This window comes from Cyclopterus lumpus, chromosome 1 (genome assembly GCF_009769545.1).
Source record: "Cyclopterus lumpus isolate fCycLum1 chromosome 1, fCycLum1.pri, whole genome shotgun sequence".
In the NCBI taxonomy this organism is placed as follows: domain Eukaryota; kingdom Metazoa; phylum Chordata; class Actinopteri; order Perciformes; family Cyclopteridae; genus Cyclopterus; species Cyclopterus lumpus.
In genome coordinates this window covers 21,201,047-21,213,524 of record NC_046966.1, presented here as the reverse complement: position 1 = coordinate 21,213,524, position 12,478 = coordinate 21,201,047, and the positions used below count along the sequence as shown (strand labels likewise).

At 43.2% G+C, this 12,478-nt stretch overlaps 1 protein-coding gene across 2 annotated transcripts in view; it reads left to right on the top strand.

The window, feature by feature from the left end:
• The first annotated feature begins 1,024 nt into the window (after positions 1 to 1,024).
• Positions 1,025 to 12,478, top strand: part of iqce (IQ motif containing E) — a 26,814-nt gene continuing 15,360 nt past the window's right edge. The window contains exons 1-20 of one of the 2 annotated variants that reach the window (XM_034544455.1): positions 1,025 to 1,507; positions 1,961 to 2,002; positions 2,100 to 2,145; positions 2,234 to 2,383; positions 3,502 to 3,603; positions 3,776 to 3,846; positions 4,154 to 4,267; positions 4,364 to 4,414; positions 4,499 to 4,569; positions 4,663 to 4,735; positions 4,867 to 4,907; positions 5,535 to 5,686; positions 6,430 to 6,485; positions 6,585 to 6,814; positions 6,996 to 7,103; positions 7,404 to 7,668; positions 7,793 to 7,879; positions 8,695 to 8,822; positions 9,101 to 9,192; positions 10,166 to 11,226. In XM_034544455.1, the coding sequence (XP_034400346.1) occupies positions 1,442 to 1,507; positions 1,961 to 2,002; positions 2,100 to 2,145; positions 2,234 to 2,383; positions 3,502 to 3,603; positions 3,776 to 3,846; positions 4,154 to 4,267; positions 4,364 to 4,414; positions 4,499 to 4,569; positions 4,663 to 4,735; positions 4,867 to 4,907; positions 5,535 to 5,686; positions 6,430 to 6,485; positions 6,585 to 6,814; positions 6,996 to 7,103; positions 7,404 to 7,668; positions 7,793 to 7,879; positions 8,695 to 8,822; positions 9,101 to 9,192; positions 10,166 to 10,290 (2,070 nt within the window). In that variant the 5' untranslated portion in view covers positions 1,025 to 1,441 and the 3' untranslated portion in view covers positions 10,291 to 11,226. Of the gene's footprint in view, positions 1,508 to 1,960; positions 2,003 to 2,099; positions 2,146 to 2,233; positions 2,384 to 3,501; positions 3,604 to 3,775; positions 3,847 to 4,153; positions 4,268 to 4,363; positions 4,415 to 4,498; positions 4,570 to 4,662; positions 4,736 to 4,866; positions 4,908 to 5,534; positions 5,687 to 6,429; positions 6,486 to 6,584; positions 6,815 to 6,995; positions 7,104 to 7,403; positions 7,669 to 7,792; positions 7,880 to 8,694; positions 8,823 to 9,100; positions 9,193 to 10,165; positions 11,227 to 12,478 lie in introns of those variants that run through there. The other variant, XM_034544401.1, reaches the window with a different exon arrangement.

Sequence of the window (12,478 nt, the reverse complement as noted above, 5' to 3'; positions counted from 1 at the left end):
ATGAAGTTGAGTCAGGAGGTAGTCTTGCTCCTGGGCTCCCCCCCCCCCCAAAAAAAAAATATTGTTGTTGAACCAGTTTAACTCTTTTAAAACAGACAACTGTCTGTCTTAGATGATATCTACAATCGGTTTATTTTGCCCTGAGGAAAAGTATACACTGCTCTGCATGGCTGTGTGGCTCTGGGGGTCCACCACCTGTATAAACAGGACTAGGATACGATACAATAACAAGTGTGTTCTTCACAGGGTCTGAAAGAAGAGGAGAGTGTGAAGAACAATGCAAAAGGAGAACAAAGGCCCTTTGGATCAAGAGAGTGGAAAGAATGTACGTACATGTTTTGCTGAGAAGGGAAGGAAAGGTAAAGGAGACATATTGTTATAGTTAAAATAGATGTATCAGCAAAACATGTACGTACATTCTTTCCACATACATCTATTTTAACTATTACAATATGTACAATGTTATGTAGTGCACAGCATGGGAGTCCCATGTTTACATGCTGTGTTCAGGATCTTCTAACAGGCTGCACAGTAAAACACCGGATCAGTTTTAAAAGTCTCCTTCTCCTTCCCTTCTCCTTCCCTTCTCCTTCACAGTCTCCTTCTCTCCTGCCACTGGAAGGAAATCACGTTTAGTCCCACCTTTATGGACCCCTTCACCAATGGGCAACGTGAGGAAATGAGTCAGAAGCAAGGAGGGAGAGGGAAACTATTGACATTCAGCCCTGTGCACTGGTTTCAGTTATTAGCTCTATGAAGCGAAAATAATCTCCAAAAGTACAACTGGTTTGAAATTTCAAAATAAGCATCTTATTGAAGAAAAACGTCTTGCCGTTTTCTTCCGAATATTACAAGCATGTGGCCTACCCAAAAACACACGTGATCCCAAAAAATATATAGTTTATTATAAATGCATCGTGCCAAACCAAAACTCGCATCGCAAGTGTGCCATTATTTAATCCCATCCGCGCTTTTACTTTGAAGGCACAGTCGCGTAGCTTCCGGCACGTCGCTGGCTTTCCCCGTCCAGTTTGACGCAGCTCACCAGCAGCTGCGTGGTTGCTAGACGACTCGATCTGCAACACCGATGTGGAAACAGCGAAACCCCCCGCTGCAAGGAGCAGAAAACAACATGTTAACGGCTTTCAGGAAGACACGGAAGTCCATCGGCGCGTGAGCCGGGGCTCGTCGCGAGGAGGGTCCGCAGTGTTCATGTGGACGAACACTCGAGTTGTAGTTTAGCTAACTAACATCTCTTTTGTTGTCCCCTGTTGTTGTTGTTGTTGATATTTTTTATTTTTTTACTCCTCACGTTAGCGAGAAGTGCGCTTCTTCTTCTTCTTCTTCTTCTTTTATAATATTTATTTATGTTTTGAACCATGAGAGCATTAACGTGCACGCGGAGAAAGTCCAGTTGTCCCAACTCGAGGTGACGTTCGCTATGTTCAGCGTAAAGATGTCTCTGGAGGCGAGTGACGTTCAGACGGATGAAGACTTCGAGGAGCTGGTGAGTCCTTTTTAAAAACATTTAAAGCTTTGGCTGGGTCCAGAAAACGAGTCCCCCCCCCCGAGTCTGCACGTTAAAGTTATTCAAGTTATTTCCCTGACGGTTATGTACCGATTTAAAGCCTGAAACACAACTCAGCTTTATGGCGGTTGTTGGCTACAATGCCTTTGTTTGTTTGTTTGTTTGTTTGTTTGTTTGTTTGTTTAATTTAAAGGGACTTAGAGGTGAACGTGTTCAGTATAGCAAACAGACCAAAATACCCCAATTACTTTGTGAATAGAATATTTTGTGGGACAGAACTATGTGTGTGTGTGTTTTGTCCTTTTATAAACGTATAACGTGTAAATGTGACACACAAACTAAACAGAGGCTCCACATTATAAGCAGAAACATGCATTGTTGTTATTATGGATTTATGTTTTAAAAATCTCTGCCTCCCGTGTCCAACACTAGGGTGAGGAAAGCTTCTCTTTCTCTGCCGATATTTTGGAAAAGGTAAAACAAATGAACATTTTAATGTCACGAATCCAGTCAGCGTTTTGATTGACACGCCTCTCACCTGCGTTAACGCCTTGTTTTTGCTCGCCGTCAGATCAAAGGAAGGAAGAGGTCCTCCGGCAAGCCTCCTCCGTCTCCAAGTAAGGCCCGTTGGTGGCGGTTTGATGCTCTAACTAACGCGCTTTACAAAATTCCGTGGTTGTTTACATGCAGCGTGTATACGTGCAGGGTCTCCGTACTTCTCCAGCATGAACGTGAACCCCAGGAGAGCAGCAGTGGCGGCCTGGAGGCTGCCGAGGGCCTCCCTTGGGGACACCAGAGGGGACGCTCTTGGGGAGAGTGGCTCAGCTCGCCTCACATCGCTCAGCAACGGCCATGGTAATTAACACACACACACACGCACGCACACACACGTAAACTCTGCTCACAGTGTCTCTCCTCAGGAGGGATGGTGGCTGCTGAGGCTCACAAGTTTGTTCAGCTGCTTTGCCGACTTTGCTCAGTACCGATGTCGTTGGGAAGCCGATGACGAGCAACTCTGCAAGTGTTTCAACAATATTCCATTCCTCAGGGTCTTTCCGGGATTTCACTAATAGGAAATCAGTTCTATGCCGTGTAGACTGTATAGAAACTTTGGTCGTAGTCTCGGTTTCTGAAGAGCGGTTGTGAACCTCAAAGCTTGTGACTCTGGGCTCATACACAACTGGGCAAAGAGGTGGATTGTCATTGGAGCTGAGGAAACCATGGCGACGCAGCAGAGCAGACAGCTAGCGACCTGAGGCGGCACCCACCTGTCAATCAAAGCGGCCCCCGCCCTCTACAATGCCTTACTTTAAGCCATAATATTAATTAAACGGATGAGCAATACAAACATTCACCCTCCGTCATGAACTGGGAAATTTGCTTCAAACCGTTTTTTGTACCGGGTTGTAAAGAAGTTTCTTTCTGCAGTAAAGTTGGCTTTTGAGGAACTGTTGTTTTGGTTGCTTCTGCCGCTTGTTGTATACCTTTTAAAAGGTACAGTGAGTAGTAGCTGGGGGGGGGGGGTTATATCAGAAATGGAATATGATAATACGTATGTTTTCTTTAGCGTATCGTCGCCAGAAATTAAGAATTATTGCATTTTCGTTATTTTAGAATGAGCCGTTTATATTTACATAAGGAGCCGGCCGCCATGTTTCTACAGTAGCCCAGAATGGTCAAACCAAACACTTACACACACACAGACACACACACACACACACAGGAGAAGTTTCAGTTGGTTGCTGTCTGTAACTTCGCCGCTTGATGTCGCCAAATCCTACACACTGCACCTTTTTTTTATTTATTTTTTGAGTCTTAACAATATTTTCAGTGAACTTGGTCGTTATGTAGAAAATACACTCCGTTCCCAGTTTATTAGGACCACCAAGCTAAAACTAATGTGGTCTAATTAAACAGAAGTGTTTCACTGCACTGACGTACCTCCAACCTTTCTGTCTCTACCTCTTCTTCAGACGTGTCCCAGACCCTGAGGTCAGAGTACGATGTCACGCCGGAGCTTCTCAAACAGACCTTGAGCACCAGGAAACACAAACATCTCCACTCTGGATCCAATGGTGAGTGAATGACAGTAGAGCGAGGACAAGACTGGCGAAGTTGAGGGTTAGGGGAGTCGGTCGAGGAGAGGAGACGACAGCAGGAGACAGACTGGGTAGTGAGGTAGCGAGTGTTGCATAACTAAAAGGTGTGTGTGTGTGTGTGTTCATTATACCATCTCCCTGTTTGCAGGCTTCACCGGCAGCACAGGCGATCCCAGAGAGAAGGAGGACATGTACGATGAGATTATTCGACTCAAGAAGGTAAAGAGTTACAAAATAACTTGAATAAACGTTGCGTTGAGGACAAAAACAACAACAACAACAAACTGTTGGAACACATTGTGCATCAGCACCAGTGAGGGGGGGATTCTTCTTGTTCTTGTTCTTGTTCTTCTTCTGCAGGATAATTCAGTAATGCAATGGCCTTGAGCAAGGCTCAAGTGTGCTGTTCTGTAACTTGTATTTCCTCTGCAGAAGAGATTAAAAATCCATCTAGATCTGACACCGCAGGATTTTCCTCTTATGCCTTCCTTGTTGTGTGATTAATCACTAGTGCTGTTCTCCGCAGAGTCTCCAGGCCCAGAAGTCTGACAACCAGCAAATGAAAGCCAGGCTCCGCCGCCTGGAGGAAGATAACACTAAAAGAGAGAGACAGATAGAAGAGCTGTTGGATCCCACCAAAGTATGATCACTAAATAAAAAAAATTAAAAAGAGATTTGTCATTTGAACAAAGGATACTTTAAAAAAACAAAAAACATTTGACACATTTTTCTGCAGGGATCTGAATATACTCGTAGCTTGGTGGACAAGAAGAAAGACGGCAGTGTGGTGAGTCTGTCCACGCTGTCGATGAACGTGCCAGAGATTGATTTTTTGGATTGATTTTGTTAAACTTGATTTTATCCCACCAAGGTTCTCAATGGGCTGAAACAGAGAATCCTGAAGCTGGAGCAGCAGTGTAGAGAGAAAGAAAATGCACTGAGGTGAAACACTCCCCCACCTCTGACGAAGGTCCATTTGGTTCATTAGTGAAGCTGCGTAATACTCAGCTCATCCCCCTTTTTTCTTCTCTCCAGTAAACTGCAAAGCGAGCTGAGGACCACCAACCTGGAGGAGCTGACGATCACAGTGGAAACCTACTTTGACGAGGTGACATGCTACTTTCCCACCGGCATGTTAAACTTAATAATTATGTTGTCATATTATCTGAACACCTGAAACAATCACCAGAGGAATGAGAGACCCACTTCCACTAAAGATTTTGTGCGATCGTCTTTCAGATCCAGAGGCTGAGGATGCTTCTACACGCTGCCGAGAAAAGGTTTGCGTCCTCTCGTTCATTTCTACGCCCTTCTTTGTTTAACAAGTTGTAACAACATACAGCTTTACCCGTTTCAGCCCAATACGGCGACCCTGAAATAAAACCTGCGCTTATCTCAGGTATAATAACGGGATTATTGTAATCCCTAAATTGATTTTGGCTGTGACTTCTATGCCCTCTGTCGTTTCTTTAATACATTTTTTTAATTTCTTTTTTTATCTCACGGGTATTTGAGCATGATTGTAGGTTGCTGGCTGAGTGCTGGTTGTTGCATTAACTTTTCATGAAGCTGCCAAGTAAGCAAAAGCAATCCGATAAAGATGTCGTCCATTGTTGGCACTGTCGTGTCGCAATTGCAGTGTAAATATCGCAGATTCAGATTGCTCTTTTTTTTTTTTTTTTTTTTTCGAGAACTGAAATTGGACAATCGTGTTTACTTTAATTACACGTTTGTCAAATAAGAGGATTTAAAGGAGGCCTCGTCTGTGAGTGGCGAGACAACACTGGTAGTCAGAGACTTTAATGGCCATACAGATCAGATCAGTCAAAGGATGGGGTTAAAAAAACAAACTGTCATCCCTGCATTATACCATACAAATCCCTCCCGCTCTCTCTATCCGTCTGCAGTAGCCGAGTGGAGAGCAAATGCTCCCAGAGGCAGCAGAAAGCTTTAAGCTCCACGGTTCACCGTCTGTCTGAGAACCAGAAGCGGCTCCAGCAGGAGAACGCGGCGCTCCGAGAGGAGCTCGACACCGACGGTCCTGCAGGAGGAATCAAAGGTGGAATCTCACACACTGAGCCACACTGACACCCTCGGACAAGAGATTACAATACATTTACTTCACTTATTCCATTCATCAGTTTCTAGTTTTCAAGAATGTATTTCACACATTGATCACATTAATTTTTTTATTTTTTTTAGCTCGTCTCAGAGAACCAAACTGTATTGGGAATCAGACTCTTATCAGAATAACTAACAACATGAATACATTAGGAGGGAATCAAATATATTGCTCATCAAAGTTGCAATAAGGATACAATCTTGTATGTGTTATTTAATATTTATTGATATTTATCACGATATAGGATATTTCCTGGAAACTTTGAGACAACTCTTTAAAAAAACTTTTGGGATGAGGTAACTAGAAGGAGTACATGACATTGATGAAACATTCCTCTAAATGAAACGGTGCCATAAAGTAGTCCTGCTCATTGATTGACTGCAATAACCTAATAACTATGAAACATTTTAACGAAGGGACAACTCCCTCTGTATAAACAGGATACGTCTCTTCTTGTTTGATACATTTTAATTGTCTTACAAGTAGATAAGATCATAATATACAAACCAAACAGTATAGTACCAAATATTGATCATTTACGTTTTAATTCTGACAGCACGGCCTAAAATACTTTGTTTCACAGGGGCTAAAGTTTCACTGTGATAAATTCCAAGCCATAGTTATGTACTGTATTTTGAGCTGTCATGTTGATGAACAAAGTGTGTGTGTGTGTGTCCTAGGTTACAGAGAGTGGAGTAAACAGAGGCTGTTGAGGAGGCTGTTGGAAGTGGAGAAGGTGAGAGAAAGCTCTGACTAGTCGTCCCCGTAAACACGTGGAGTCACCTGTGACGCATAGCTGCTTCATCGCAGTCCGACTCCCCTCTCATCCTATCAGAGGCTGGAGGACGGCAGAGGACACGCCCAGTCGGCAAAGCGCAACGGGCGTTTGGATCGGGAGGTCCAGGCCACGCCCACAGAGATTCTGGGGTTCACCATGGCAACAGAGGCAGCGGTCTCCGTGGGAACAAACACCGAGGAAGGGGAGGAGCTCTCTGGTCTGAGAGGACGCCTCGGCCAATTGGAGAAGGAGGGGGCGGAGCTTCAAGAGAGGCTGTCAAGTAAAGAGTGAGTGAGCAGCAACGTGAGACGTTTTTTATGTCTATAAAATCATCTGCAGTGTCTTCACACCTTGACAACAATAATCTCAATGCATCATAAAAACCAGAGGGAGAACACACCAGCCTACAAGTGGAGTTTGTAAAGCCGCACAGTGTTCTTGAGTCTGTGTTGTGTTTGTGCTCCTCAGTGATGAACTGAGACAGTCCAAGACAGAGAGAGAAGAGACGGAGGCGGAGTCACAGCGATGGAGAGCCGAGCTGACAAATGAGCGGGACACAGAGAGGCAGCAGCATCAGTATGTTTGTAGTTGTGTTGTGACATTAATATGATTTAAAGGACGCATACTCTCGATATCTCTGCTAAAGAAAGCTTGTTTTTAAACAGCAAAAGGCATCCTTATACATGTTCATATTCTTTGTATGTAATTTAAAGGAACTGTCACAGACATTTCACGCCTAGATGCAAATAATGTCTTGAATATACAACCGCAGTGTGGTCGATGGTCAGATCAATATCATGAAGACATTAAATCATAGAGGAGAGTTGTTTACAGATGCAGTTTACCTACTCGTGTGTGTGTGTGTGTGTCTTACAGACAGGAGTTGGTTCAGTTGTTGGCGAGGATCCAAACCCTGGAAGACCGAAGTAAACCTGCACAAGCTGAGCTCCCCTCTCTCTCCGCCACATCGCCAGAGGACCACGAGGACACTCGAGCCGGAGCAGGTCCGGAGGAGGGAGGCGAGGGGGACACTGGAAGTAGAGAGGAGGAGGGAGGAGGAGGAGAAGAAGAAGAGCTGAAGAAAGAAAGGGAGAAATCAGCGTTGGTTATCCAGACAAACTGGAGGGAGCACAGGAACAGGGTATGTGACGCACCGCGATTATGTAATAGAAGTTATTGGTGCTCGAGGAAGTATTATATATATAATGTCCTGACACTTAATCTCAGACTTCTTTCATCTCCATCTCTCTGCATTCTTTCTCCAGGACATTGTGCAGTTGCAGTCAGCCTTGAGAGCTCATCTCCTCCGAGAGTCACAGCTGAAGGATCTGCTGAGAGAAACACGGAATAAGGTTTTCACCCACGCACAAAACTCTTCCATACACACTCACTGTCACTCTTATGTCTGCAAAGCGGCGACAATCCTGTTGCAAATCATTGCATCGCCCTTCGTCTCCATATCAAAAGGCACTTTTAGAAAAACGAGAATTTGTGAGTTGGTATTAAGTGTGAAGTAGTCAAGTCATAGCAATTTCAGCTCAATTTCGTAAATGACAAATTTGCCTCAAGGGGCCTTCCAGCAATACGACACCCTCTCTTAGACCCTCGATTTAAGGAGGTGTAGAAAATCTCTTCAAAATAAAATACAAAAATTGAAAGCAATTTCGCGAAGAGCAAACTCGCGAGGGACGGACAGACGTGCGAAACGTGTCGCGCATCGGTAGCCTAGCGCGGAAGATTCAGAAGAGGCCGACGTGGTTAAATTACAGCGTGGACAATAATGACGAAACTATAGATGGACCGTAAACATGGAGACACTCCCACAGGCGAGTGAGAGTCAAGTGTGGCGGCAGGGCGACACATCTCGATGTGCGTCACGCCACTAACTTTTCTCAAACCCTGAGAGTGAAGAATGATGACGTGAAGACTGAATAAGAATCTATAATATTGTCTGGAGCCCCTGGCAACACAGCCAGATGTCATTGTGGAGAGGTTTAAGTAAATCAGAGTTGCAGTTTAAGCAACTTACCATTAGATGTCTCTAAAAATGATCTCTCCCTCTGTCTCACCACATACATGTTTTTCTGTCTGTCTCCCTCACTGACCTTCTATTTCTTTCTCTCTTTTTTTTTTACCCCCTCCCATCGTCCTCAACTCCCGTTTTCAGGCCGTAGAGGCGACAAACCGCAGTGATGCCGCATCGTCCGCAGGAGGAGACTTTGACGCGGTTGCCTTGACGATGGTACAGTCTGCGTTCAGGGGACACCTGGCTCGCTGTAGCCGCGCAATAGAGAGGTGACTCACTTTGTAGGAGGAAAAAAGATGTGGGAAGAACAGATGCAGTCAAACAATGCAGTGATTTGTGTGTGTGTGTGTGTGTCTGTGTCTGTGTGTGTGTGTGTGTGTGTGTGTGTGTGTGTGTGTGTGTGTGTGTGGTGTGTGTGTGTGTGTGTGTGTGGTGTGTGTGTGGTGTGTGTGTGTGTGTGTGTGTGTGTGTGTGTGTGTGGTGTGTGTGTGTGTGTGTGTGTGTGTGTGTGTGTGTGTGTGTGTGTGTGTGTGTGTGTGTGTTTCAGCTCGGGGTTCTCCGTGCCTTCTCTAATGGGAAACAACGTGCCCACGCTGGCAGCGCGAAGAGCTCGCTCGACACACACACCAAGCACAACAGGTGAGGTTTCACGGTGTACCTTTTTTCTTTTTGGGGGGGGAGGGATCTATTTATGAACTTAAAAACTGGCGCTGACTCAGACGAACCATATGGTACAAAGCATCGGCCTCAAACAAAGAAAAAGTTTGAATACAGATGGACAAAAACCTCCCCCATCGTCCCCCATTCTATATCCATGAAGCTACACATCAAGCCTCTCATCAAACGCAGCTTGAAGGAGGCATATTACGCTCATTTGCAGCTTCATACTTTTATTTGGGCTTTTCTACTCAAACGTGTTTACGTGCTTCAATGTTTACAAAAAACTCTATTTTTCTCATACTGTCTCTAGTCTATATACATCTGTCTTCACCCTTTGTTTGGGAACGCTCTGCTTCAACTTCCAATTTCGCTGCTAGGCAACCACCAGGTTCCATGTTTACTTCCTGTCAATAGAAACAATCTGGTAAATAGATAAACGGTTGAGTTGGTTTCTATATTGTTTAGTGACATCACGAATGAACTAAAACCCTGAGGACTCGTTTAACGGCACAATACGGGAATGTGTGTATTTCTACATGGCTTGAGCATTTAAATACTTTCACAGTATTTATATAGCACGTAGACCTGCTTTTATAATAATAGTTCTTTCTTGTTACTTGCCTTTTTAAATATATAGTTCATGACACTTTTCTCCACCAGCCTCCCCCAGACTTCCTTATAGCGCAGAGCAGCCATGTCAGCGTTTTGTTGTTTAGTTTTTTTTTTTTTAATCCCGCGTGCTGACAAGTCTGCCCCTGTGCTTGATGTGCAGCGGGCTCCACTGAGAGACTTTGGACTGCACCAGTTGTAGCAGACTGATGCAATCGAGTTCGACATCCCTTCTTATATTTTGACGGTGTGTCTGAATTGCTTTGTGACGATTTTAGGTTAAAAGCCATCAATGAATCCCAAGTCGATGAAAGCAAAAATGACACCTGTCGTTCTCCCGCAGACCAAACGGAGCTGCGTTGCACGGCCGAGTCGGGTGGAGCAGCCGGGGTGGAGTCTGACGACTCTGACGACATCATCGTATCGCCGTCACGCCCTCTGAGAAGCAGAGAAGTCTTCATCTTGTAGACCTTCTGGGTTTCTCTGTGTGTGTGTGTGTGTGTGTGTGTGTGTGTGTGAGGGAGAGAGAGAGAGAGAGACAGACAGACAGACAGACAGACAGACAGACGGAGAGAGAGAGAGAGTGTGTGTGTGTGTGTGTGTGTGTGCGTGCGTAGGAAGGTTTTATGTCTGTGTTTTCTACTCTGAGCCTTTTTATGTCCGAGACTTGCACAGTCGCACCGTACCAAATCCTCACGGTTTGGGTTCTCGCTGGGATATTAGTCAGGATAACATTTAACATGCACGACATTTTCTCTCTATAGTAATAACCAGAGTATTCTGAGAAGTTGAACGCAGGTTTATGACACGCCGCTGAGAGGCTGGTGAACGCCTCCCTCTTTGATTCTGGTCTTCTTCAGGACACTGTTCACGTGCAACACTTTGATCCGGTGTTGACGCGAGGCAGAGAGGATGTTCTCTTTTTAGTGCACGTGCATAAACATGAACGGGATATCCCATTTGATTTCCAGGATCATTTGTGCCAAAGTGCCTACAGCGTGGTTATTTAAAATTACTGTAATAAATGCATTCATTTCACTTTGAATTTCTCTGTAGTTCACAGGCTTAGGAAATAATTAACAAATCATATTTTGACTTTGTCTGCTTTGCGACACACAAACGGCGCTACGCTAATCTATCACGAGCACTTCATGAAACGAGGGATGATTCTCTGAACTGATGCACTATTGAGTCAAACTGTGAATAAATTATAGATCAGTCTGCTGCAATACTAAACACACGGTACAGTGGAGGATACACGGGGAGTATGCGTCATGCCAATAATTTGTTGCGCTCTATAATACACAAATGATCAACGCAGACTACGGATGAGTGCGGTTTCCCCCCACGTGATGTGTGTAACTTAATTTCTGAGACTTTCAATAAAATGCTGTTTTTATAATGAAACCATATGTTTTGGGTTTTTTTTTTAAATCGGAAAGCAATGGAATTATAAAGCATATTTACTGAGGCACTTTACTATTTTGAGGTACTTTACTTTCCACTATTATTTTATGTTTTATACTTCTACTCCATGACACTGACACGTCGTTTATTTGACTACAGTTACTAGTTACATTTTTAGATTAGGACATGATAGTTTATTTAAAATAACCGTAATGTGCTATAACAGTGAAATGCTGTAAAGTGCACTTTAATGCATCAGTATTGACAGATGGCTGAAAATAAAAGTACCAACACCAAGCTATAAACATTTATTTAAAGTATCAAAAGTATTCCTCAGGTGGCAGAATAGCATGATATGTGATTATTATTGCTGATACATTTATGTGTAAGCAGCTTTTTTAGTTGGTTGAGGTGCACTTAATTTGGTACTTTACACACTGTTGTGTTCAACAAAGCATTTTATTTTTTATAATAATAACTAGTAACTACAGCTGCCAGACAAATGTAGGGAGGTAACAATGTTTCCTCCTGAAAAGTAGTAGTGGAACGGTAAACTAGCAGTAAATGGAAGTATTCAAATGTAATGCAAGTGCCTCAAACTTGTTCTTGTATATTAGTCCCAAATGAATTTATGTCTGCAAGACAAGAGTTTTACTTTCGATACTTGCAAGTGCATTTTACTGTGAATAGTTAATCACTTTTACGAGTAGGATTTATAATGCAGGGGTTTTATTGGAGTATGGTCACATTCATTTTACTTAAATAAAAGGCAGTGGTCAAGGAAGTACTCCACATCTTTTACTTAATTAAAAACAGAACAATCTCAATATGTAAAAGACTCCTACATTCAACATCTTATGTCCATCAATATCAGCATCAAAATATACACTCACAGTATCAAAAGTAAAAGTACTCATTATGCAGAATGAGTCACTTAATAATAATAATAATAATAATACATATGTATTAATATGATTGGATTATGATTCATTTGTAAGCACATCACACATGTTGCAGCTAGTAATTGTAACTACTTTGTATTCTGCCGGTCATCATTTATTTGATAATTATTATTTTTTTTTTAAAACAAATAATCTAATAAATGCAGTGGAGTAAAAAGAAACGACCATTGGCTTCCAAAATGTAGTGATGAAGTACCTGAAAATTAAATTGTACTTAATAAATGTACTACTGAAGCTCCTGACTGTAACATGTACTACCACCGTTTCAACGTTAGGGGGCGGCCTCT